This window comes from Oryzias latipes, chromosome 7 (genome assembly GCF_002234675.1).
Source record: "Oryzias latipes chromosome 7, ASM223467v1".
NCBI lineage: Eukaryota > Metazoa > Chordata > Actinopteri > Beloniformes > Adrianichthyidae > Oryzias > Oryzias latipes.
Genome location: NC_019865.2, coordinates 4,292,323 through 4,319,860, shown reverse-complemented (window position 1 = coordinate 4,319,860; position 27,538 = coordinate 4,292,323). Strand labels below are relative to the sequence as shown.

Below are 27,538 nucleotides of genomic sequence, written 5' to 3'. Positions count from 1 at the left end.
TTTATTTTGAGTTTTGCTAATTCTTGTTGTTCCGGTTTGACCGCGACAGCCCCGATCTCGGTGGCGCCCCACAGGCTCTCACTAGCATCGTTCGCCTGTGGTTGGCCGCTCTAACTTCCTTCTCTGTCCGCAGAGCTGACGAACACATTCAAGGACAACGAGGACAGGATGCAGAAACAGCTGGTGGAGCTGGAAGATCTGAAACAAAACGCCACCGACGTGCGGGATGAGCTGAGGAGGAAAATGCAGACGTTTAGTAGCTGCCAAGTATGATGATCTGTGCAGAGGAGCGCCGAATACTGTGACTCTGGAACAGGCGAGCATCACTCATGAAAAACAAAAGGCTGCTGTGGAGATACCTCTATTCTTTCAGTGTATTTCAATGTTTTACTTGTCAAGTGTTAAATGATAGAGCTGCATTCCTCTGTACTGTACGTCTGAAAGCATTTATATCCACACTACACTCTGTGGTGTTTGCGCCATTAAGCTATTTCATCTATTATTACATTTCCTGTGGAGAATTTGTTGTTTTTTGAGTGTAAACTTTGACTTTATCACATTCATACATAACCAACTATAGAAATGTCAAATTTTATAATAAAAAAGCTCTGAGAAATGTTGTGGTTTTATGATTCAGTTATGATTCATTCTTAAGGTCGTTGGAGAAATATATCTAAACCTCTGATTTTTGGATGAAATTTGTATATATTTTTGTTGCTCTGATGTGCATTAAGGGGAAAAACAAATAAATGTGATGTGGTTTCTGTTAATTCGTCCTGTTGTGCCGCATTGATGCCGCGTTTGTCATCTTTTTTTTTTTGTTTCTGTTGGAGTAGAGGTGTTGTTTAAATTCTTTGCCACAAGAGGGCGCTCTGTAGTTTTGTTAGCAAAACCCTGTGATTCAAAGGATTTCCAATGTTTTAATCCCAGATAACAGATAACCAGAGGGACTTTGGGGACCAAACAAGTATTGTGAACCGCACAGACAAAACTCAAATTTACTGATTTTATTTATTTTCAGGCAAAAGTTGGAGAATTTTAAAAACACGCAGTTTTATTATTAAAAAATGAATGTCTATAGTTAAATGACAACTTCCTTTATGTTGACATATAACAACTTTTGAGCCTCTTGTTTACAAGATTCATTCCTTCCACGTCTACATTTAGCTTTCTCCACAAATGGTCAGGACAGGCGGTTGTAGGACTCAAACGCTTAATGGCAGACCCTGAAACCTTAGGTCATAAACCCAAAAGAAGACACTAAAAATGACACAAACACTTTGAAATGACTAAGTCCTGGGAAAAAAACCCAAAGGATGGCAAAAGGGGACCAGTCACTGACGAACAGAAAACTATAGCATTGAACACAGTTATCAGTTGGAAAACTGAAATCCAGATGTTCTCAAAACACAGGACAGGAAATCAAGAAACTACTCCACATAACCTGAGTGCACAGTTGTTGTGGTGGTTAGCACTGTGGTCTCCCAGTGAGAAGACCCTGGTTCAAATTCTGGAGTGTTTGCATGTTCCCCTTCAGCATTTATGGATTTTCTCCAGTTTCCTCCCACAGTACAGAAATATGCTTCATATGTGAATTGGTGGTTTTATATTGCCCCATGTGGGCATGTGGCCCTTCAACAGACTAGCAATCTGTTAAGTTAACATCTGGGATAGGCTCCAGTAACCTCATTGCTTTGAAAGGGATTCGGAAAATGGAAGGATGGGACCTTCCTGACCATAAAAAATGAACCTAGTCTCACAAAAGATCCTTAAATATCCAAATATCAATTTAGAAAACTGTCATAAAACTACTTTTAAAAGATGGGACAGATGTTGACACTGCATTATCTCCTAATATTTTGGTCAGTTCACAGCTCCATTAACCCCCATGGAGGCCCTTTGAATATGTCAGGCGTCTCTTAATCGTTTATTGTATCTTTCAAAAATATTCCACCGACTGCTGATATTCTTTACATTATTTCTGTTCCCAAATTTTATTTTAAACATTTAGCTATTCAGTAACAGCCCAGAATTGATTAGAAAATAGATGTTTAAATGGAAAGAAAACTATGTTTAAAGTTTGTTGTTAAAGTTGTTTGACGCAAAAATACATTAAATGAATTTAACATTTTTCATGTTTAAGATTAAGCTTTTTTTTTCTTGCCTGTAATGTAGAATGTTTAAAACAATGGGACATTTTATTAAAAAAAAAAAGAAAAACAAAAGAATTCATTGATGTCCACCCTGCCCATCCCTGCAGTCCAGTCCTATAGGAAGCACTGGTACTGCAGACTTGCTCACAAAGATCCTACTCATTTGCTTTTGTGGCTTATCAAACCGACCTTGAAGTGGAAATTCTTTACCACTCTTCAGTTATTCTCCAGCTTTCCTCAGTGTGAAGGAGGCCTGCTACTCCCTTTTGTAGCTGAGCTCTAACAAAGAGAGGCTGTCCTCCAGCAGCTCATAGAATGTGGAATATGACAGATTTCATCGGATTTGTCCGGCGGGGACCGTCTGCCAGCATGAGGCTCCAGCACCTGCAGCCATCAGACAAACCTGCACCTGTCTGAGGGGAAGAAATGCTTTTCTGAACTTTACTCAACCACCAGAGCTTTCTCTGGATTAAAAACACAGGAGCTGATGTACTTTTGACTTTTTGTGAATCAAGTCATGCTGACAGCATTTAGCTGGCAGAGTGCATTCCTGCTTTGGGAGGGGGGGGGAGTTTATCTGAAAATGATTTTCCCTGCTGTAAAAAAAACTCCCAGGTAAACAACTTCAGATGCTACTTCGATAGAAATCGGAGTAAAGGTGGTAAAACCAAGCTAACTTAGACAGAATGGTGGTAAATTGTGTTGGTGTACAACGTTTGACCCATTTTTTTTTTTTACAACATTGGTTCAGTTCTTTAAGGTTTGCTTGCTTCAAGTCATGTTGGGCTTGAAAATGATCCAATAGCTATGGCTTCATTTATTCCTAATAAAAAAACTGGAACACAAAGCATAAACTGTCAGTGATGTGATTGTTCCAGTGTGAAATGATGCAACGTGTGGTGCATTGTCTATTTTGGACTTAGAAGTAAACATTTTGTTCTAAAGCAATGACAGGAATCTGTTTGGTACGTTCAAATTCCATTTGTCACACACCTGGGTGAGCAAAATTTGCTCTGCGCATTTGACCCATCTATGGGGAGCGGTGACCTGCAGTCACAGCCTTTTGTTGGTAAAAGCCTTAATCGGACACTAAGAATGAAACAAGCTGAGGGTCAAGCAGGGAGGCATTTGGGTCCCTTTTTATTTTTACTTTTTGCTATGACCCATAGATTCAAATCCACCACTTGTGAAAAACCCATGATTTTACCATCACAGTGAGACTGGACAAACGAGAGCGTTCAAGAAGAAAGATGCTGCTAAGGAACAATAAACTATTCTATTCTATTCTGATCTATTCTATTCTATCGTAAACTTCTGCACACAAGGTCTTTGGACTGATGCAGAACTTTTTTAGACTTAAATCTTACAGAAGTTCAGAAAACATCATCGGAGCAATGGTTAAACATGCGTGTGGTGTAGTGTGACGATGCAGGACCACTTTACGGCTTTAGGACCTGGACACCTAGTTATCATTAATGCAAACATAAATTCTGATCTCTTAGAAACTGAAAATAAACAATTGGAATATTTTAAAGTGCATCACTTTTGCTGGAGGGTAACTTTTTTTCCAATCTCTGCTGGATCTCATTTATTCTGTGAGCTCAGGATCCTGTTTGGTTGGAATTATTATGTCACACATGATGTGGATATTGATGTATTTTAAAACATATGGCGCACACCAAAATTAAATTCCTAAAACTCAAATCTCAATGAAAAACTTACTAATACAAACTTACATTTTTGCATTTTTTGTTGACTAATAACCTAAAAAAAAATCACAAAAGTATTGTTTCACATGTATTTTCTCTAACGATATTGATTGTGAACCACTTGGTGCGCCCCGTTGTGGATTCCGAGCTCGCGCGCCTATCGTCCGCGAGCGAACTCTGACAGACTCCCGCTCCAGTGGAAGTCCAGCACGGGGTTTCCGACGGACAGCGGCAGGAGTGGGGGGTCCGTTCGCCGCTTGACTCTCCTCCGCAGAGCTCCGCAACAAGTGCTGCAGGAGGAGCCAGCTCCCGACGGAGGCGAGAAGCGAACATCCAGGACGGGACCGAACCCGTGAGGTCCGTCCTTCACCACTTTAGACCCATTTTAAACTTAAAAACTCAATTTTAAACCATTCTCGAATCTGTTTGTGATTTAGTGCAGCTGTCTGGATGAGTTTTGAACAGTTAGCTTAACGAAGTTCGTTTGTGTCTTTTGGGACAGAAAAAGAAGTTCCGGGCTTTGACTGTCATGAACGCTTTTGTTTCCAGCACAGGTTACAGGTGATCCGCGGCCCCGCGGCGGATGCGCGCGCAGAGATGCAAGCCTCGCTCTTCACGCTCGTCAGCGGTGAGTCCACCGCGCGCCGCAGGGAAGCCAGCCCGCGCCGGCGCAGTAGACCCCCTCAGAGGGGGAGTCAGTGAGTGCGCGGGCGCGCGGGTTCTCCGGGTCCTGGCTTCTCTTTGATGAGTCTGTGGAAAATGCAGAACTTGTGATGAACCACTTTCATGTCTTTATGGCTCCAAAGCAACACCCACTTGACCCCTCTGAAGCAACACTATTTTAGTTTTTCTTTACAAATGTCTCCTTAACTTCAGAAAACGCTGTCCCCAAATGTAATCCCAGACCTCCCTTTCCCTCAGAAAGAGTGGACATGATGAACACAGAGTCTCTGTGTGCAGAGATTAGATAGCTGAAGTTCCTTTTTTTAGGGCCTCTGGACCCTCTAAGGTTGACTCCATCTGCATCTCTGTGGGTGGTGCTGCTCTGTTTATGGTCCTCCTAAAACTGGCCAGCTGAATCCGCAAATAGAGGCTTCAACGGCGCACCTTCGCCGATGAAGACCTCTGTGGATGCTTGTGGGCTGCAGATCTGTAAAATCAAGACGGTGTGACAGCTGGATGACCAAGCAGCCTGGCAGTCTTTGTGGCCTGTTTCCTGTTTTTTTCTTGCACTCAAAACACTTTTCCTGCCACTTTCTTGGAAAACAAGTCAAACTTTGCAGTAAAAGAGATGGTTTCATGATTATAACAAAGTGATTTGTAAGGCTGTTGTATTTCCTTGGTTGTTTGTTTGTTTTTTTGGATCAAAGTTCTCAAAAATGTTAGCAGGGTAATTTAAAAGATCCTGGGACTAAAAGCAAGAAGCTAAAAAGGGGCGATTGTCTGCTGTGAATGAAAGAAAACGATTCGTTTTGGAGGTTTTCCCGAAGCCTGGCGCACGTCGGGGTTGACAAAAACGCTCCGCTCTTAAAGGAAAAGCTGGAGGTCAAAGGTGACTTCCTAATCCCCAGGTCAGAGATGGGGTTAATTGGCTTTTGCACAAATGAATGTATGTGTCACTGCTTGTGTTTGATGAAAGAGAAAGAACCAGAAAACAGGGCTGACTCGGTCTGAGAATGAGGACAAAACAAGCGGCGTTGGTTTAAGTTTGTCCTCTTGTGTGCTGGACACATCTACCTGCTCAGTCAGTCTTTTGGCAAAGACCCCTGGCATCTTTGGTTTTTCAGCAAAGCCAAACTTTGAATTAGTTTGGTGACGGGAAGAAAAGTTGCAGATGGAGGCCATCCTCAGAAAGTCGCCTCTTTGCAGGCATCAGGGAGGACGCGTGGTCCTCGCGTCCCGCTCAGACGTTCGCCCAGGTGAGAGCGGGTCGGGCGGAGGGAGTCGATCTCAAACCTCCGGAAATGTGCTGATCTTTGAACAATGGAGCGGCAAAGCCGACCGACCACGGCTCTGAAAACAAAAGAGAGAGGCTGAAAAGAGGAGGGGGTGGGGGGGGGGGCAATGAAAGGCTGGTAAATTAGGTTTCTCCGTCCTGTTGACAGGAGATTTTCTGGAGTTAAAGAGGAGGAAGAGATGAAAGCAGAGGAGGAGAGCTGAAGGGGGGGGGGGCAATGGAGCGGCTAAAGCAGAGGTGAACAACGCTGAAGCAGAGATGAGATGGTCTGAAGTAGGGCTGCACGAAATGAGGAAAACTCGCGATATTGGTGATTAATATTGCAATATAATTTGCGGTATATAAACAAATAGCAAAACACCAAAAACATCATTTCCATTTCACTGCAACAGTTTAAAAATTATACACCAAATGACCCTTGTCGACGTAGGAGGCAAACATCAAACATAAAAGGGCTCATCTGACTGATCAACAACGTAAACGGGTCCTTCCGATTGGTTAAATGCATAAAGGGATTTATTTCATTTGTTCAATATTTCAAGCTGCCATGAGATTGTTTTAGCACATTTAAGGTAACCATTTATTGCGATTTTCGCCGTCTTTTCCGGAATGCATATTGCACAGCTTGATGTCATAACAATAACATAAATTTGTGCAGGCCTAGTCTGAAGTACAACATAAAAGAGCACGTGTCTGAATTCAGTCACTACTGACTACTTTGAGCACTATATAGTAGGGGTGTCCCACGATACGCGTCCCACGATACGATACATATCGCGAAATTGTACTGGAACACATTTTCTTTTAAACGGTTGGAGCGGCGCTTCAAAGGTTAAGAAAAATTAATAAAACACCAGTTCTTTCCAGAAACAATACAGTGTGATGAGTCAGCATGGCAGGATGAAGAAGAGCGCTTTAATGGGGCTAAGGTGCTTCATTTACGTGACAGTCTGCTCTGCAGCTCCACTTTCTCACACAGGTTTCACCGCTCATCGCCTCGACGTTGGCCTTTTTTCTTCAGAGCGTTGTACACATCATGCTGATCCATCAGGTCGCTAAAGCAGAATCTATTGCTGTGAGGTTCTGTAGAACTTTGGCCCGCTTTCGACAGCATTTTAGCTGGTGCTCAGCGCATTAGCCGCTGTGCAGCTGCAGTGCGTCACTCGTTCTTATCTGAGCCCCAAAGCACCACAATCCACGGTTTTATGATACTGACAGCAACATGGGTCAGAGTTTCAGTTCGGTACCCATCCTAGGCAAAGACTAAGTAGTGCATGTCTCACAACAACAAAACAAGCTGCTTCTCGCTGAGATCTTGTAAATGTTTGGTGCTCAAAGAGGCTCAGTGTGCTCTGCTGCCAGCTAGCGGTAGGGGGTTAAAGTGGAAAACAAGAGTCAGACGCTGAAGGACGCTCATAAATAATTTAATAAGTATCGTCCTGACAGCATTTGAAATCGACACAAATATCGCCAAATGAAATATCGCGATATATCGCAGAATCGATCTTTACCTACACCCCTACTTTAAAGGGCGTTCACCATTTTTTTTCCAGATCTACAATTCCAAAAATCCAGTGCCCAGGAAATTTTCTGCAGAAAAACAGTGTCCCTCAGTAGATTGGCAAGTATAAACCACAATGCATTGCGTTTGAGTGATTTGGCATTTTAAAAAATATGATGAAAATGCTTTTTTTTTTAAATCATTGAGGTTTTCATCATTAGAACACAGTGAAAGTCTTTATAAAATATTCATATTCATCAAGTTCTTGCTTTGCCTTTAAATCCAGGGCACTGTCCTGCACTGCAGTGTTTCAGCAGTTTCCCAACCCTGGTCCTGGAGGAACGCAGTCCTGCATGTTTTCCATGTTGCTCTGCTTATGCACACCTGATTCAGCTCATCGTCAGGCTCTGCAGAAGCCTGACATGACGGTCATCAAAGGCAGGTGTGTTTGAGCAGGGTTGGATTGAAAAAAGGCAGGACAGCGTTCCTCGGGTTGGGAAACACGTCGCTCCATGTTAAGTCTACATAAAGCTTTACCTTCAAACTTCAGATCAGCCGTTTTGAGGGGCGGAGTTTCACAAAACTACGAATAAACACTAAAATACGGATTAAAGGCAGCATCAGTTTATGGATTTGATTTACATGTTAGCTTCCGTCACGTCTAGATTTAGTTTAAAATCAATTTCTTGTCCTGTATTTCAAGCCAAACTGTAGTTTTTAATATTGAATTCAAAGTTTTCTTTAATAAAGAATAAAAATAAATAAAGAGTTTCAACATTTAGTTTAACTAGTTGTGTGAAAGTAGTTATTTATGGCTAAACCTGTTTTCTGTCAACTTTACCAAAACAGCTTCATTTGATAGAATTTGTCAAACTTTTTTTTAAAGAAAACTGTTATTGCATATAAAGGGATTAAAAACTAAACAAAGGTGGATTCTTGGATTCTTAACATAATTAAGAATTTGTACATAAAAGCATTATTTTTATCCGTTTTTGCTTGAAAACCTACAAAAAAAATTTAGTTTTGGCTGCAGAATGGTGTGACAGATTGAAATCCCAGCCGGGTTCCTTTAGGATGTGTTTTCTACAGGAGCTGCTGCTTCATCTCTCTGCCCAAAACATGGGTTGATTGGTGTCTTTGAATTGTCCTTTGATTCTGAGGGAAACAGTCCAGGGTGTTCCGCTGCTGGAGCCTGAAGGATAGGCTCCAGCATCCCCCAGTATAGTATGGATGAAACTTTAAGGGGAAAATGGTTTCATATTGGTTTTTATGGATAGAGATTAGTTTGTGTTTGTATCTCAGCTCTATTTGTGAACTTGTGGGTTAAAATATCAAAGATTTCTTTACAGGTGCATCTGGATTGCCAGATTTTAAGGACCCCCTTAGACAGGTGCAGCTTTAAGTGAGCAGGTGCGTCAGTGTTTGACAGGCTTTGGTTGCTTTTACCGGCATTTTGTGACTCCAGTCTGGTTTACTCAGACTCTGTTAAAAAAAAAAGGAAAAAAAAGTTCTGTTTTCAACACCAAGCAGTCTGCAAGAAGCATTAAGTGTTTTTCCGACTGTGAGGTGAGTGAATCAGAGCAAACAAAGGGAGTGCTTTTCCTGCAGCTTTGCCTGAAAAATACATTTTTGAAACCAGAATTCAAACTTTATATTGAAATCCGAATCTTTTCTCCACTCTGCAACCTACCTCCAGTGGTCATGTGAGGAACTGCAACATCCGGTACTTCTGTCGTGACGCGTCACGTGATCGCAAAGTTGGTAGCTTAATAACCAAACAATAAAACATATTTGAAAAGTTTCTTTGGGGAGAAAAGTCAGTGAGGAAACTGAAGAAGAACCTTCGAGTTCAAAGAAACATAAAGCTGCTGTTTTCAGACAAAAACAGGAGTTTTCTTTGATACATGAGACAGTTGTTCCCACCTGACTTTTGAATGTTTCACACATGTAAATAATAAAGTTGCATATACCGTTGATTCGTGTTTATTATTATATTTAGAAAATACCAGTTTTATGACGGTTGTGTTGCTTTATTTTATCTTGGTTTATTTATCCGTTAAAAGTCGGACCCGGCTGAAGTTAGCGTCCGATTGTTAGCATCCACTTTGTTGTTAAAGGGAAAGTCTTCCTCACAAAGTCCAAGTTTAAAGCAGACAGAGAATGAAGATTCAATAAAATGAAGATGTTTCTGATTTATGGAAACCTGTAAAAGGGACATTTATGAAATTTCCTACAACAAAGGGGAATTAGAGGGTTATTTGTTAAAAAACTTGAGCCCAAAAAATGTCCCTCTGTTAAAAACACAATCAGGATTTATGTAAAAATAAAATATGATCAACCTATTTGTCCTGAAAGATGATCTGAGACTGTTTCAGTGCTATAATAGTGATCTATGAAAAGAAAACTGTAAAGATGCTTTTATTGAATTCTGTACAAATCAGAAACAACTTCTACAAACTAACAACTTTGTTTGATTAAATCACAAAAATCATCAACAAATTACAAAAAAGAAAAAGAATTTGGTAATTTTTTCAGATTTTTTTGAACAAAATGTCTTGCAGTAGCATTTTAATTTAAAAAAATTGTTTTTTCTGAAACCGGAAGCTTAAAAATATACTTCTGCCCCGTTCAGACAGGTCTGTGAAAATATTGCCTGACATTAAAGCGGTCGGTGAACTGAGGTAGGTTGGGCCCACTGCTTCAGAACCTCAGAATTCTCACCAAACTGGCTGTTTGATCCGAAGTTATCCAGCCTGAAACCTCTGAGCTGAAACTTCAGAGGTTTCCTGTGAAGAAAAGCTCAACAGAGGCCAGCCTGACAGCACAACAGGAGGTTTGTTAGACTAAAAACAGAGTTGTAAAAACAGCAGAACCGTTTTTATACGTTTCTGGGATCCTTCTGTGGTTTTGCTGCTTTGCTGTTAAAACCATTAAAATCCAAGTGAGACTAGTCAGAGTATTAGGATGACTGTCAAAATCATAGATGCAGAATTCTGTCAAACCACTGAATTTTTTCTGTTTTGATCCACAATTGAAAACAATTTACAATTTCACTTTTTAAATATACATGTATTTATTTTATTTTGAACCTAAAAGGTAAATTTTGCTTTGCTATGTAGGACCGTTTTCACAAAGCTAAGGAATTAAACAGAGCTAAGTTGGTACTTTTATAATTAAAAAAAAATTTTAGATTGAAAATGAGCATAAAATCATTTTTTGTTCAAAATGACACTGATCTTGGTAAAAGTCCATTTGTTTTTTAGTGTCTCAGGCCGTTGAGCAGTGTCGCCCAATGATGAAAGGGTCGGCAGTTCGATCCCCACTCCCCGCAGTCAACTGTTGAGTCCTTGGGCAAGACACTTCACCCTCTCTGCCTCCAGTGTTGCTCCGCTGGTGCGGGACGGCGTATGAATGTCTCGTGATGGCCAGAGGGGCTGTAGGCGCGTACCGGCAGCCACGCCTCCGTCGGGCTGCCCCAGGGCAGCTGTGGCTACAGCAGTAGTTTAACATCACCAAGTATGAGCCGTTTCCCAATCCCATCTGAAGCATTGGAGGGATTTTCATTTCTGGTATTTTTTATAGGGCATTTGCAACAGAAAAGAACAAGTTGTTTCCTGAAAGCAAACACATCCCATGTTCTGTGCAACAAGTGTTCTCTGCCACCGTTTAATATTTGAGTTTTTCTGCTCTGATCAAAATTTCTGCTTTCCTTGGGATTGTTCGGCAGTCGGAAGGTTAACGGTTCATATCTCAGGTTAGACGGCTTTTCAAAAGACATTTAACCCAACGTTGCCCTCCCTAAAAAAAAAATGTGTGTGTTGCTTTGGAAAAGGCGTCTGCTAAATCCTACAGGATGCCCATGAGTGGAGAGGAAAAGGAGGACAGAGTTCAGCAAATTTAAGGCTTAATGAAAGTTGGAAACCCCCCTGAAGATCACTCCTGTCTTGTTGCATGGAAAAGCTGCATGGATGCAAAAAGAACCTGAATTTAAAATGAGTTGATTAAGTGTTGCTTGGTTAAAAAAAAATGGCACATAATAATTTAACTGTAGATGAACAGCAATTACAGTTTGATGCAGTGAATACAATGAAGGAAAGAGGGATGAAAGGATTAAGTCTCTGACAAAGAGAAGGAAGCAGGGATGTTTGCCGTTTTCAGATCCTTGAGTTTTTTGTATGCGTGGTACACTTACACCCCCACACACACACACAGAGACTCAAACAAATACACAAACATACTGGGTCACCTGCCTTGACTCACATATGAACTGAAGTGCCATTCCATTCCTAACCCATAGTCGGTCCACTTTTTGCAGCTATTACAGCTACAAATCTTGTGGGAAGGCGGTCCACACAGTTGAGGAGTGTGTTTATAGACATTTTTTTCTTTCAGTTTTCTTTTTCTTCCAAAAGCGCATTGGTGAGGTCACACACTGATGTTGGTGAAGAAGGCCTGGCTCTCAGTCTCTGCTCGAATTCATCCCACTGGTGTTCTATGGGGTTCAGGTCAGGACTCTATGGATGGAAGCCATTCTGAAGCATAATTAAAAATAAAAGTCAAAACCAGAAATGCTTTTTCATTTTCAAAATGAAGCTGCATTTTTTGACTCAAAATGAAAAATCAATACTTCAAATTGCTTTTTCATTTTTACTTAAAAACTGCTTATTCTGTGTCAGAATTGAAACGAAAATGCAAAGAGGGGAATTCATTTCAACATCCACCCTGCGAACATTGTCGCATTATTTAATTCGAATAAGAATTTCCAGAGGGGAGGCAGGGCGATGACGTCAGTGCTGACTCCGTGTGTCCGGCTGCTAACAGACCTGTCAGTCTGCATGCCTGAGTGTTTGATTTTATACACCTGTGGCCAGGTGATTAGGGCACCTGATTCTGATCACTTGGATGGGTGAGTGAATACTTTTGGTAATATAGTGTAATGCCTTTTGATGCCTTGAAATCTTTCAGCCGTGTTGTCAGGCGAGAATGCCACGTTTCATAGCTTCTGATTTAAGGCTTTAAAGCCTCAGTCACATGCACACGTATGAGGGGCTGACTTGTTCGGGTGCTGCAGGTTTTTTGGGTTGTCCTGGCCCGTGGAGGGTTGTGGAGAAGAGCGGCTGCATCTTAAGGGGAGTGCGGGTGTGCCTTGCAGTTCCTTTAAAGATCGTATGGCCGCTTCAAGGCACATCAGAGCGCTCTACGACCTTCATGCAGACCACCTGCATGTTCTGTTTTGCCTGTTTTTCACCCACAGACTGCTCGCCCCTACCCGCAGGGGCAGTTATGTCTAAGGCTGTGCAAAATAAGTGGACTAGAGTCTCTTTTACATTTGCATGTCAGTATTGTAGTTTTTTTGTCAAGTTCGAACGTCATCCCTGTCTTTACACAAAACAAAGGCAGCATTTACAGCTCTGCCCCCAAATCTTCTGATTTGCTGATAGATAGGTAGATAACAATATCTGAAAGTGCGTTAAGATTGTACCCCTCGCCCCTCCCAGAGTAGAAGCTTCTTTAATAAAAAAAAGGTCGACGTCCAGATTTAAGCTGCGTCAAACTTAAACACGGCTTCACCGTGTTTACATGTGACCTGAGAGAACACCATGGGGAAGGGGGGAAGGGGGGGATGCATGACGGACCTTCAAATTATTGAAATCCAACATTCTTGATTTAGGAGGAGCGTCTGACTCATGGCATCAGGAAGTAAAAGAAGAAGAAAGATTTTGAGTACAGATGCAATGACTCAACTTTAGGACATCTTCCTGATTTATTTTCAGTTTTGCAGTTTCGTAAAGTGTTCAGATCCTGTTCCATGAAGAAAACAAAGCCATCATTGATCCCATCTCTTCCTCCTCTGGGTTTGTACGGGGTCACGTTTATGTCAAACCTGTTAATCATGACTTCACATGCTGGTACTCCCCTGTGTATTTTTAATTATTTGCAGAGGGGCATGACCTTCTGTCTTTGGCCTCACACAGAGTCTTAACTCTTCCGGACCCGTAGCAAACTTTGCAGGTTCACCACAACCTGATTATTATTGCTTCCTTTTGTGCATGCTTTGGCACACAGGAAAAAAAAAAACATGTTTACGGAGATTTAATGATAAGATCCCACACTGTTTGAGGTTTTACAGAAGCAGAAGGCGATTTTCTTTATCAGAGGAGTGATTTGCAGCTTCAGGGTACCGGACTGTTCCATCTGTCTGGAGAGCATCGAACCACAGAACAACGTCCGGTCCTGCAGCGAGCCGCGGCTGATCCAAGTCACCGATGTCAAAACTGCTTAACCAGCAGGAACCATCATGTGTGTTCATTTAACCTTCAGGCAGCCGGGTGGGTTCTTTGGTCGGCTTTGGAGCAGACCTCTCTAGATGTGGTGGTAATTATTAGTCCCAAAGCTCAGTTCAGGCTTTATGATGTGGTTGGCGTGGACGGCGACGGAAAACTGGAAAACATGTTGTGTTCCGTTACTGGGAGAGTTCTAAAAATGACCACCTCAGAACCAGCAGCTGCAGCCTCACTGTCCTCAGCCCACCTGTTGCTGCTGGTGATTCATTTCATATTTTCTGTCCAGCGAGGGAGGGGTGGGCTCAGTCATTTCCAGGATCCTACATGAGGGAGAGCAGCTGCTTCCCAGCGCCATGCCTTGTTAACAGAACAGTCTGCGTGACGGGCAGCGTCTTTCAAACTGACGACTGTCAGCCGGCAGCTCAGACTTCACGAAACGGGAAATGTCTCCTGGTTTCATGAAGATTGGTTTGTGCTGTTGAGAAAAGGTGAACAGCAGCTCACCCTGCAGAGCTTTCCTGGAAACCAGAAGAGCTGAGCCCGCAGGCCAGAGTTGGAGATAATAAAAGCAGGGAGGGAACAGCTGGCTGGCCGTGGGAGCTGACCATCTATCAGCTTGGTGCAGAGCAAAGACAGGACGGAGACACAGAGGGAGAATGTAAACTAATTAGCCCAGAGGAGTTAAAAATAAAGGACTGTTGACTTTTCCTGGCCCAGAATTGAAAGGAGCCGTCTGACACCCAGAGCTCCACCTGCACAGCTGATGCTTCCCTGCAGATCAGCCATCAGCCTGCAGGGATGGATGGATCTCCTCCTGCTTTATCTCTTCCTGCCTCAGCAACAGCATGCGTGTTTGCATGTGCACTGTTTGTTTTGATGCATTGTTTGTGCTTGACGGCAAACTGCGTCTCGCCAGGTTGTGCCTAAAGAATGTGTCACGCCGATGCCAGATCTCACTTCCTCCACCAAAGATTGGGTTTTATTTGCTCTCACTTGGTTGATTTAAAACAAGAAAACTTTGCATTCACGGGACGTTTTGAGTCAGTGGAGAAGGTCAGATACAAACGGTCTTAAATGGGAAATCAGTTATTTTTGGTTTTTCTGCGTGTTTTTGATGCTCCTTCTTCTGCAAACAAAGTGAAGGCAGAGCTGGGCAGTCTGACCTGAAGAACCCGTGACTGTTTCTAGGAAAAAGCTGTTTTTATGATCACGTTTCAATTCAATTCCTGAGTCTGGTCGCTAAATCAGCTGATAACCCAAAAAATAAGTTGATCGTATTTAATTAGCCAGCTTCACTCCCTTTAGCGACTCCTTTTTTCTGTAAAAGTGACTCAATTTAATTGATAAATATATATTTATGAATATGACAATAAAACAATTCTCGCTTTTTAACTTTTGCTTAAACCTCTGATTGGGTTTCATTCAATGAAAGAGTTTTTCTTTAACAGAGTTTTTTCTTAAATAACAGTTAGTTTTTGGTTTAGTTTTTTTTTATTTTGTCAAAAGATAATTGCCATGACCTCTGACAGGAAAGCGATTTGTCTGTGTGCGCCATCCTCTGGAAGAAACTGACGTCCTAAAGCCCAAAATCTGCTTTTTCTAAAACACAGAAGCAGGTCTGGTTTCATTCCCACAATAGAGACTCCCATTTCAGAAATCTGATGTGTTTTTGTGTTTGCTGGTCAGAGGGAGCGCAGAAGCCAAAGATCCCCGAACAAAAGCTAAGCTGACTGCAGTCGGGAGTGGAATTCCGTTTGTGGAAATGAACTGGATACCCTGCAGCCCCGTCCGTGTGTGTGCCTCTGACAGTTGAAGCGCTGCCTCATGTGGAAGACGTTTTGGCTCAGATTCCAGTTTCAGCGTCCTTTGGCGTGAGCACGACCATATTTGCTCTTCCTCTTTTTTCATGCCAGCCATGGATAAGTGAACACAGAAACAGCAGCTGCCACACTTACATGTAATTTATAGCAAAAGCTTGAAAGCACAAGATACACATTTTGTTGCTAAATAATAAATGTTTTTAAATAGAACTTTAAAAGACCTCATCCAACAACCTGTACCTCAAATGTCAGGATTTTGATGTTTTGATTTAGTTTCATTCATCTAAAGATTTTAAAGTTTTAATAAGAGGTGTTTCTTTTCTTTTTTTTTTTTTTAAACCAGAGTCTTTCCCTTTTTAGGAAGAATTTTCAGTTTTTCTTTTATTTAAACGTACGTTCACAGGAAGCTGGAGCTTCTCATTCTAGTGTTTTTGTCTGAATGTGTGTGGCCTCTATAAAATCAGTTACAAATATATTTTAAAAATTATTACTGGTATGAAAAATATAGCTTTACTTTTTGGTTTGACTAAAAAAAAAAGGTTTTTATATGCATGAAAATAGTTTTAGGCATCTTTCAGAGAAACAGTTTTGTTTTAACAGAAATCATTTTCTGATATGTAAATACCAGGCCCTATTTTATACTGACCCGCTAGTCTGTATTCTGAAAAACAAGATGCTTGTATGAGACTTTTGCATCTAAAAGAGGTGCTGTGGGGGAGGAGGGGAACGCCCTCTCACACTTAACTGATAGCTGGTTTTTTTTAGACAGGGGAGCCCAAATCCAGGCCTTTAGGGGCGGTGTCCTGCTGGTTTTCCAGAATCCCTGCCATATCTGCTGCTGTTTCAGAGGGATTTTTGATGAGTAAGGATCTTTGACCGACATTTTTCGACCGCGGGGGTGAGGGGGGGTTCTCCGCGTATTCGCGGGTGTCTCTGGTCGCTAACCGCAGCGAATAAGCGGGGGAAACCTGTATTTGTAAGGATGTTAAGTAGAAGTTGGCTGCTTTACTGCCCCCTGTGGCTGCTGGTAAAACGACATGAATAAATCTAAATATTATACAGTACAGACCAAAAGTTTGGACACACCTTCCCATTCATTTGAATGAGAACGTGTGTCCAAACTTTTGGTCTGTGCTGTAGGTGACTCTTAAATGTTGTTCACCTTTCGGCACAGCCCTTTGGGGGTCGCCATGGTGAATCAGCTTTGTACTGATTCTCCTCCGTAGTTTGGTAGAGATTTTTACACCGGAAACCTTTCCTGACACAGCCCCGTGTTTTATCTGGGGACGGGGACAGCGAGGCCCAGACTCGGGGCCCCCTTGTGGCTACATGGTTAGGCAGTAACACAAAGGGTCTTGGCCCAGGATCCATGATGGATGAGGCTCATTGACCTCTGGGAAACAAACCCTTGTTTTCCATGTGCCAGTCGTACAAGCAGCCATTAGCTGACTCTTAAATATTTAGATTAAGTTGTTTAGACCTGCATAATCAGATTTATTTTGCTTTACTTACAAATGCTAGAATGCATTTTGAAGGTTAAAATTGGGCAGACATTTGAATTTGAGCTTCAGTTTCAATTGTTATTAGGCATATTGACAATAATAAGTTCCAAATTATGTTTGAATTTAACAATTCTAACAGCATCCACTGGAGGTAAAGCCTGTGAGTGTCATATGAAAGTTGTCGCAGAATAAGATGAAGGGATTATGTGGCAGAAACATTTTTGGGTTAAAATTTCCATCCATTAGTGAGAAAATTGAAATGTGGCTGGATCTTCCAGCAGGACAATAAGGTTAGCAATTAGGATTCAGTCAATCTGTGGAGCAAGTTCAAAGGCTGTGCACCAAAAGGTCACAGCTCTTGAGAAGATCTGCATGGAGGAATGGACCAGAACAGCAGTCACAGTGCAAACCTGCTGAAGACCTACAAGGAACCTTTGACCTCTGTCAATTCCAACCAGGGTTACAAAGTTTTGAGGTGAATTCTTGTTTTTGACCAAACACTTATTTTCTGCACCATAATACAAATAAATTCTTTAAAAGTCAAACAATGCGTTTTCCTAGTTTCTTTGTTTACATTCTTTCTCTTACAGTTGAAGTGTAGCTCTGATGAACATTACAGACCTGCAGAATTAGTGACTGATAAGTACTCCTTTACACCACTGTATATAAAAAGCAACAATTTGAAGCGATTTTCTTGAAATAGATTTTAACAGTAAAGGATGGAATCCCATTCTGGATGGTTGTACTGTTTGTTCTTGTCTCCTTTTTGACTGCAGAAAATCAACCGTATCAACCTTTTAGATGGAACAAATAGAAGTCCCTCGTGTAAGTTTCTATTGCTGCCGTCAGCTTTAGTTGGACTCTTGCCGTCTTTGTTGCTCAGAAAGCTGAGAAGTTGTCCAGGCATGCTCAGAAGTTTTACTTTGTTCTTCTCAGCTCTGCTCCACACGGTCTTTCAGGGGTTTAGTCATGCAGCTCAACTTTCAGATCCATTATTTTAATTTATGTAACACCCTGAAATTACAAAGATGAATCACTGCTCCATTAAGGAGGAACCAGGTTTGGTTTGAGGAGGGGCTTTGGGAACTTCAGGAGTGTTCATGGAAGCAGGTTGAAAGGCCACCGTCACACGTTCAAGTCTAGGACCATGTTGATCTTTTACTCTGGAGGGTCTTAAGCAGAGTTCATATAGACTTTCTACAGACGAGCAAACACAGACACAATACCACAGATTAAAGATGACAAGTAAACCCAGTGAATACATGAATGTCCCCTCTTCCTGCTCCCTCCTGTCGAGCTTTGAGTTTGTGCCAGCAGCTTCCAGAGCTGATTTCATGTTGTGTTTGGGTGGATCTTCTCATTGTTTGCTCTGAAGCTCTGCACTGTGTGTCGGTTCTTCCTCAGTTCTTCTCAGCTGGCCTGTCTGTGGTTTCTCACACTCTTCCTCGACTCAGACAGAGAGGATAAAGGAACAGCCTCAGAACAAACGACTTTATCTCAGATCATTTAGCTTGTTGCTGTCTCTGCCGGTAATCACACTGGTTGAGCAGCTTAGCTTGTTATCTTGTGCTTGGGTTAAACCTCTAATGGCTGTCTTGTCTGTTGCCAGTAAGCATTTGCTTGATTCCTACCTTCAGTGAAATGTGGGAGCATGGGTTTTCATGTGATTGTGAATGAGTGTGGCTTTGTGGAGGAGTGCCCGTGTGTTTGTGAGTGTGTGCACAGGTGTGCAGCGATGTTTTTGGAACACACCTGTGTGTTTGTCCTCTGGCTGGCAGCTGCCCGACGTTTGGTTTCAGGGTCGTTCAGTTGGGAAGTCTTTCTCAGGCCTCTTCCTAACTGATTTTAAACAAACCGTCTCAATATAGTGTACATTTTGAAATATAAAATATAAATAGAGAAGTTAAATTAGGAACAGAAAAGCAGATTTTTGCTTGACAAAATTTAAGAAACCACTTTAAAGACCCATTCTTGTGTTTTTGGTGTTTTTAACTTGTCCCTGTTGCATTTTTTATGATGAGAGAGGACAGACAGTATATAAATAATAATAATAATGGATTGACCATCACCGGGGTCGTTCATGCGCGGTCACACACCAGCCGAGCCTCACTGGATGCAAGGAGGGTGAAGTGTCTTGCCCAAGGACATGATAACAGTTGGCTGGGGGGGGCGGGGATCGAACCGCCGACCCTTCGATCATTGGACGACCTGCCCAACCGCCTGAGTCACTGCCATGTGTCAAGAAAATTAAGTGCAAATTGCATATCTGAGTATTTCTTTATTCAAACTGTTGTGAACCTGGAGCAGACAAAAAAAAAGTTGGTGTTTAAAAAAAAGAGCTCATTTGTTACAAACTCACTGCTCCGCTCCATTCCGATGCATCCACTTGTAGACAAATAGATCCATGCATGTCTTTGTTTTCCTGGCATCTGGCTCCAAACTATATGACTGGATAGCCGTAATATTGCATGGCATTTTAATATTAGGTTGGGGGTGTGAGGGGGCTGTAAGCTAGTGGAAGAGCCCTCAGCAGCAGTGAGGGAAAGGGGGGCGGGGTTGCTCTGCACCAGCTGTCCAGCTCACACCTCAGAGGGGAATTTCTAATAAACTACTGCCTTCTCCTAGAAAACAACACAGGTTTTTTTTTATTTACCTAAAAACTACATAATTATACCACTGAGAACGCTTTTAAATAGTAAAAAGATGATCAGATGGGGCTTGTAAAGAAAGAATTAATACATTTGATTGTTTTTTATTTTGTTATTTACTAAAGATCATGCAATTTTATTGAAAGAGTAGAATGTGTTGATTTTAGCAGAAACTTTTGAACATCAATGCTCATTAAATCCTCCAATAACAGGTCTTGAACACAAATCCATCAGTGAGGTAGAAAACTGATCAGGTTTTGTACATGAAGGGTTTTTACTGATAACACCGGCAGCAGTGGTGCTTGTTCACCTGAAAACATGTTAGGTCCTCCAATGTGGCGTCCAGCACGTCCCAGCTGTGTTTCCACCAGAGCTGCAGAGGAGTCACCCCGTCCTTCAGGGGGCGAGAGCGGAAATGTCGTTTCAGGAGGAACTGTTGAACCTGATTGACGGCGGAACTTTATGTTGTCACGCAGACGAGAAGATTAGGGGCAGCTGTTGTGGGCGGACTGTAGATTCACATGAGGAACATGGTCTCCTCCTCAGCACAGACAGGCAGGTCCCAGAAGTGTGAAGGAGGAGCGGAATGTGTGACGGCTGCTGTTCTGAAAGTTTATAAGGTTTATTTTAACTCCCACACATTGCCCGCCGGTTCAGTCACACCGAGACTCCAGTCCTGGAACAGACAGCCTCACTGCTTTATCAGAGCTTCACTATCAGTCTGTAAAACTCCTGGTTCTGCTTTATGTGACAGGATTTGACTTCCTCTGCACTTCTGGTCTGAAGCCTGTAGGCATGGTCGGTTGTCCATCCCTTCAGACCTGTCTGTCTGTAAAAGCTAAAAGTATATCAAGAAAACCATTCAGACCTGTCTGTCTGTAGAGGCTAAATGTATATCAAGAAAACCATTCAGACCTGTCTGTAGAGGCTAAATGTATATCAAGAAAACCATTCAGACCTGTCTGTCTGAAGGGTTTTCTTGATGTATATTTAGCCTCTAGTCAACAGGTGTGCTCAAATTATCCTGGTTAAAAGGACGAATAGCTTGTAATTTAAATACTTCTGTAAGGGTATTTTAATCGTGAGACAAGGCTCACGATTAGCTGCTGGTTTTCTTGTAGTTATTTCAGGAAAAGAGATAAAGACTTTGATCCAGTTTAGTGCAGACATCTCAACACTTGACATCAGGAAAGGGCCCTGTTGAGAAGTGCTCTTTAACCGCTGGGCCGTAGATCGGTACCGGTCCGTGGGACAGTCGGTACCGGGCCGCAGAGGACAAAAAACATTTTCTACATTTTTTCTGTTTTATTTCTCATCTGATTCTGAAACAAGTTTTATTTTGAAAAACTACTGTATTCACATCCGACTCCTTCTTGACACATGTCAAGTCGCTCGGTAAAGTGTCGAAAATCCATAATTAACTGTCTTGACTGGCAACCACGCCTTTGTCATCACCAAGTATGAATGAGGAGTGAATGAATAATGGACACGCTTTGAGAATCTGGAAAAGCACAGATAAATTGAATCTATTAGTTGGTGTGTGTGTGTGTGTGTGTGTGTGTGTGTATGTGCCATTATCCAATCCAACATAAATGTGTTGGCGTCCAATTTTGTAGCTTTCACTTTGACAGTTATGGACTTTTCCTAATCCTGTGCTGTCTTGTGGGGTCAAAATGACATTGATGTGTCATCCCTACCATGACAAAGGTGAAGAGGATTCAGGGCCTATATCATACAAAACAGTCATAAAATTACATTTTAATTTTGCACAAAATGTAGGGTACAAATAAAGTTTAAAGCAGGTATTTTACAGAGGGTGCAGATGAGGATAATTTTTACCCTCAAAGCTTTAGGGAAACTGGAGGTTTCGTGGTCTGAAGAAAATTAGGGACCACTCGTTGAATAGCGATGGTGCTCTACAATCCGCTTTACTGTAGATCTGTCCCCCCCCCCAGTCCTGGCCGCTGCAGTCGGCCAGGAGCCGGACCACGCCCACGGCTGCGCCCATGGAAGCTGCTATCCGGCCACAGGAGACCTGCTGGTTGGACGAGAAAAAGACCTGAAGGCCTCGTCCACATGTGGAATGCGACGGAAGGAGCCGTACTGTATTGTTAGTCATTTGCAGGTGAGTTTATGGTTGAACAAGAATTCAAGCTGAATGCAGGAATATTTGGGAACAACTGAGGAGACGCATTCTAACCAGAACTAGGATTTGTTCACATTTTTATTCTGATAAATGTTTTTTGTTCAATCTTCTTGTTGAAATAGAAACTTGAGTTTCTTGGTAACTGCTGTTTGTGCTCAACACAACCCCATCTTGGTCCATTGTGGTCTTCAGGGGCATTAAAATTCCTTTTCTCTGCGATGTCCTGGTGAAATGCTTTTTGTTTCCTGTTTGTTTTCAGCAACATGTGTGAGGATTTTCCTGAATGATCTCAAACAGAAAAAGCTCGCCTCTTAAACTTTTGGACCGCGCATTGGTGACGTTTTTATGAAGGTAAATATGTTCCAAAAAGAACGCACTTGTAGATTTGAGGTGAGAACTTGTGATATAGAATGTGAGAACTTGCACACCAAAAATCTGCATCTGTGTGTAAAATTTAGTTTGTCGAATTTTAATGCAGAAGAATTTTACACACAGATGCAGATTTTTGGTGTGCAAGTTCTCAGATCAAATCTACAAGTGCCTTCTTTTTGGAACATATTAACCTTCATACGTTTTGCAGCTTAGCATTTGTAGAAAAGTTGTCGGTCCAGAGGCGTGTTGAAGTTTTCTGGAAATCTCTGGGAATTAACGTTTGGATTATTTTGAAATAAATGAAAAGAAATGTCGTTTTTCCTCCACGGGATCTCTGGTCTTCTTCAGATTCTGTCCTGTTTCTGCCTGAATTAGTTGTGTGATGCTGGCTTTTTTCCTGCTCTGTCTCAGGATGAGAAAAAGTGCTTTGAATGCGATTCCAGGCGGCCGTATAACCCAGTATACAACACCATTAACCACCGGATCGAGAACGTCATCGCCACCTTCAAGCCTCACCGCAAAAACTCCTGGTGGCAGTCGGAGAACGGTGAGGAGACCTACTAATCTACATGTTCACTCTGTTATTTAAAGACATTGCTGCATGTTTTAATACAATCATGTAAAAGGTTAGATAAGTTTTTGCAAGATTTGAGACCAACTTGAATTGGGCTTAATAAATAATAGAGTGGGCTGATGTGTGGTTTCTCCTCAGAGAGGAATAAAGTAGAACATGAGTGGAAAACATTAAGGGGGAAAGCAGAAGGCAAATGCAGGGTTTTCTTTTCTTTTATTCAATTTGATTTATTTAACCTTTATTTATACAGGCAAGACAGACGAAAAAAATATATTTTGTTGAAATATATTTCAACTGTGGCCTGGCAAAAGGCAAGACCTTTTGAGGAAGAGAAATGAAAAGAGTTACAGCAGACACATTTGTTTTTGATTGAAATGTATTTTGACAAGTTTGTGTAAAAATCTGAGAATAAGTCAGGCGTAGAGGAGGGTCCCCGGAGGTATTTGTATTTTTTTACTTTGCTCGTTTGTGCTATCTGCACTGTGTACTTCTGGCCTGTTTGACTGTTTAGCTTTATTAATAACTCCATTTTTTTTTAGATGTAAAGCTTTGGTTATTTGCACATTTTATCAATGCAGCATAACAAACTTCTCGCCATTTCAGTTTCGTTTTGAAGGCTAAGCCGCTAAAGAAACCCTGGTGAAGTAAGAGTCACAGAACTGAATCTTGGTGTCCTGAACTCTGTTTTGATTTATACAGGTTTTCTGAACTATGGGCTGTGCTTAGCTGCTAACTTTGATTCAGACTTGTTTGGGTTCTAGCTCAGACTGTTCTGTCCTGCTCCTAAAGGAGACCATTTCCTGTAAGGTGCAAGAAAGCGTTCTACACCATATCATAAATTTACAGTGAGAAGCAAAATATGACAAAGTCTACAAAGTCCATCACCTCTCATCTCTTAGTCTAAATCGTTTATTCACCTACTTTCATTAGATACATTTCTAAGGGGCAAAGAAATAAGCTTGCAAGATTAGAACATCCTTCCAGTGGGAGGGCACGGTAGAAGAAGTGTCACAATGTGGGGCTGCTTAGCAGCTTTAGGGACGATAGAATCTGTCAGAGGACTTCACCTCCGGATGTCAGTGAGAGCTTTTGATTCTGGATGGCAAAGACTCCAAAGATGTTTAAAAATCTACTTAGAAACTGAATTAAAACCAACCCCAGAAATACGTCTGGATTCAATTGATGACTGCTTCACTTCAAAAAACATTTTTTATGCTTAATTTGGGTTAATATATTGTATTTTTTGGCACTAAAAACCTCATTTTCATCAAGACAAAGCAAGCTTTACACTGGCTGCTGCGGTCAACGTTGAACCATTTGTGCGTATTTCTGCTGGTTGTATAATCTTGTTCAGGTTGTTCTAACCTTAATTTTGTGAGCCAGTGGGAGCTGTGCATTTGACAAATGAATGGAATCCAGAGTTTTCCTGATATTAAACGCCACAGATTGACGCTGTAAGGAAAACACCAAAGTAAATCCTCTACAGAATTTTGTTCCCCTCCAAAAGTTCTGCAGAAACTTTGAAATGAAAAATGCAAACTGAATCTGGGAGGAAGGGGGCTGGATGTTTCTGTAAATTTATGATTTTTAAACTTTTTTTCTTCTTCGAATGTACTTATTTGGGTTTTAAGAAGTATTGCAAATGTTAGCTTTTGCATAGTTTCTGGTTTTAAAAACCGGTCTGATCTGTACTAAAGAAAGGCCTTTTTATTTCATTTTGACTGATTCTTCACAAAAAGGTGAGCGTTGTTCTAAAATTAGAAGACTGCTGCCTTAGAGAAGAATTACAGACAACGCTTTGTTCCTTCAGTTGTTAACTCAAGAGGAAAACGTTTGAATGTTTTGGTCCGTTGGAACATCTCAGGATGAGAAAAAGATCTTTAGAAAAATCACAGGGAGGAAGAGTGAAAGTGGTCTTCAGTGTGGAGTGGCTCTTCAGAATCAAGAGCTCAGGAAGCGTGTGGACTTTTCCGCTCGGCTCTGCCAAGACGGTCTGTCAGGAAACCATCCATCACAACCAAAAAACAATTCCTCCTGACCTCACTGCCATGTTCCATGATGGCGCCGATAGCACACAGGGTTCTAACATCCCAACTTCAGGCCAGCCAGGGATTTGTTTTCAATGGTATTTGATGAATAACTTAAGTTTTAAGTTAGATTGTCTTGATGACGGCCCGTCTTCACCTCTTTGTTCCTCAGGAAAGTCTGATGTTTTCATCCAGCTGGATCTGGAGGCAGAGTTTCATTTCACTCATCTCATCATGACCTTCAAGGTAACATTCAGCTATCTTCAAATATTTTTTAACAAACAAAAATAAAAAAAACTCTGAAGGCGTTTGGGGGTTGTTGCCTTGCAGACTTTCCGTCCAGCAGCCATGCTCATAGAGCGATCGGCAGACTTCGGCCGTACCTGGCAGGTGTATCGTTACTTTTCACACGACTGCGACGCCTCTTTTCCTGGAGTTTCCCACGGTCCTTTGCGTAACATCAATGACGTCATCTGCGAGTCACGCTACTCTGACATCGAGCCATCAACAGAAGGAGAGGTGAGCTCCCAAATTACTCACAATTACAGTGTTTTTTTTATGACAACGGGTAAAGTTTTAGCGCCCTCCAAGAAAAATGTGATGTGATTCACGACAGTAGTCTGTTATTTGATCCAAAAGGGTTCATTAAAGTAAAAAAACGCGCAACATATGTTTAAGCCAAGTATCCCAGGACAAAAAAAATATTTGAGAAATCCATCAATGTTCTAAGACCTTAGTTTCTGATCATTAATAAACTATTGGAAGGCCTTGATGTGACCTGATGGGCATTTTTTTCCTGCTTGAACCAAACTCTTGCCATGTTTTTTTTTTGTTCAGACCCTAGAAAAGTTCAATCAGCCATTTTTAATCTTTCATTGAAAGATTTTTTTAGTTCCTCTTGCAATAAAAGTCCGAAATCCCTCTTTAGGTTTGAAACCCAGCTCCTCTTGTGTGGCGCTGAAGCTTCAACCATCAGTTATGTCACGCAGACTTTTGACATCATGTGTGTTTCTTGATGAAGGTGATCTACAGAGTTCTGGATCCGTCCATCAGGATTGAGGATCCATACAGTCCTGCCATCCAGAGTAAGTCACGCTCAGACTCTTAAGTCAAAAGTAAGCTGAAGGCAGATGTTTAGCTTATTACAAGACGCCTGGTCTTGCTTTATTTTCTCTGTGATTTTCCTACATTTCCTGCAAAGAGCTTTTGTGTTTCATTGATGTATTACCTGTTAGTCACTTATCTTAAGTAAAGGTTTTATTTAGTGTAGATGTTTGTTTACGTCTGTCATCATAGGGGACTGAGGACAGAGCAGTTGGTTTCTCTGGGGCTGTGAAACACGGCTGCGATGTGAAAAGCAGCTGTTGCTCAACACACACACATGTCCCGCCTCTTATGTTTAGACTGGCAGGACATGAGAGCTTTCCCAGAAACCCAGACTTTGTTTCCAGGACAGCAGCGAGGGCTGGCGTCCTCTGATGTGAAATATCTCATGGAGGTGGCCCACATGTACACCCCAACCATCCTCATGATCCGATGTAAAGAAGATGGTCATTGTCAATTCGTTTGAGCGCTTTGGCTCCTTCTGCGGTTTGATTTTACAAGATTTAGGAGAAATCCTTCAATTGTGATTAAAGGACGGAAATGTCGCAGAAATTAGTTTTTGTGTACTTAGTTGTGTTTTGGTGTTTTTGGAGAAAAATAACCTGCAGAGTCCAGAACAGTTGCTGATGCAGTCCATCTTTATGTCCAACCCTCAAAGCAACTTTATGTTGATCAGTGAGTTCATGTATTTTAAGCTAAACATGCTATTCAATCAATCGATCGACCGACCTTTATTTATATGAACTTTTCATATCAAAGCATAACACAAAGTGCTAATAATTTCTATATTCTTTTGAGAAAATCCGTTTATTAGTACAGCCAATGGTAATCAATTTAAGTTGATCCAAGACAAAAAAATAATAAAAAAACTAATAAAAAGCACAATAAAGTACCTCCAATAACCATCCGATAAGAAGGTTTATGATGATGAAGATAAATGTATGTTTATCTGAAAGTTTTATATAAAAACAGAAAATATTTACGCGAAATGTTGTGTTTGATTAAAAAAACAAAACAGACTCAAAGTTTTTTGTGAAAGTATTAGTGATTAACTAGTTTAGATGCTGGCTCCTACAGGCTGAGTTTTTAGTAACAGTTCAATGATGACTGATGTCATTAAACAAAACAAATGGATTAGATTGTAAATGAATGTAACTGGTAATGTGGTTTTTCTAGAAGCTTCTTCTGCAGCACAGAGAAAACCTCTCCTAAAAACATAGCGAGGCTGAAGTCCAATCAGATGAAAAACATTGGTCATAAAATTTAAATTAAAAGCAAATCCAACTAAATAAATAAATGAAAAACAGCTAAAACATCTTCTTTCTGCCCTTTTTCTAGCACAGAAGCTATTTTATTGGATCAGAATAAGTTATAGGCTGGTGGATCAACTGGTGTATAATATGTTTTAGCAGATATTATCCTTGCTTAATGTTGCTGATGTGTAAAGCATTGAACAGAATTAATAAAGAGTGTTTTTTTTAGGAGGAAAGGAAACCAGTATCAGGGTTTTTCTGTCATTTCTGTAACCTCTAAACAGCCTCTTTTGACTTTTCTACTAGTGCAAACAATAAATCTGCATGATGTCATGTTATCTTCAGGAGAGGCTTATGAAATATCGAGCACAGAAAAGCGGCTGCAGCGCCAAGCAGAGTGTCAGATTCAGCTCCTGGTTTCATGAAAGCGGCGTCTGGCAGCAGCTTTCACTCTCAGCTGAAGGGGAAAACTGTTCTCTGGAGTTTGA

The 27,538-nt window shown here is 41.4% G+C and overlaps 2 protein-coding genes across 6 annotated transcripts in view; both read left to right on the top strand.

The window, feature by feature from the left end:
- LOC101158765 (laminin subunit beta-2) overlaps positions 1-770 on the top strand; it is a 57,519-nt gene extending 56,749 nt beyond the window's left edge. The window contains exon 35 of one of the 2 annotated variants that reach the window (XM_011476771.3): positions 134-770. In XM_011476771.3, coding sequence (XP_011475073.1) covers positions 134-273 — 140 coding nt within the window. In that variant the 3' untranslated portion in view covers positions 274-770. The remainder of the gene's footprint in view (positions 1-133) is intronic. The other variant, XM_011476772.3, reaches the window with a different exon arrangement.
- A 3,303-nt stretch (positions 771-4,073) lies between these two features.
- The window catches only part of lamb2 (laminin subunit beta 2), a 44,186-nt gene continuing 20,721 nt past the window's right edge, over positions 4,074-27,538 (top strand). For 2 of the 4 annotated variants that reach the window (XM_023956372.1, XM_023956369.1), the window contains exons 1-7: positions 4,089-4,219; positions 4,412-4,490; positions 21,530-21,699; positions 22,504-22,639; positions 24,866-24,939; positions 25,024-25,212; positions 25,715-25,778. In XM_023956372.1, coding sequence (XP_023812140.1) covers positions 4,460-4,490; positions 21,530-21,699; positions 22,504-22,639; positions 24,866-24,939; positions 25,024-25,212; positions 25,715-25,778 — 664 coding nt within the window. In that variant the 5' untranslated portion in view covers positions 4,089-4,219; positions 4,412-4,459. Of the gene's footprint in view, positions 4,220-4,411; positions 4,491-21,529; positions 21,700-22,503; positions 22,640-24,865; positions 24,940-25,023; positions 25,213-25,714; positions 25,779-27,538 lie in introns of all 4 variants that reach the window. The other 2 variants (XM_023956370.1, XM_023956371.1) reach the window with 2 other exon arrangements.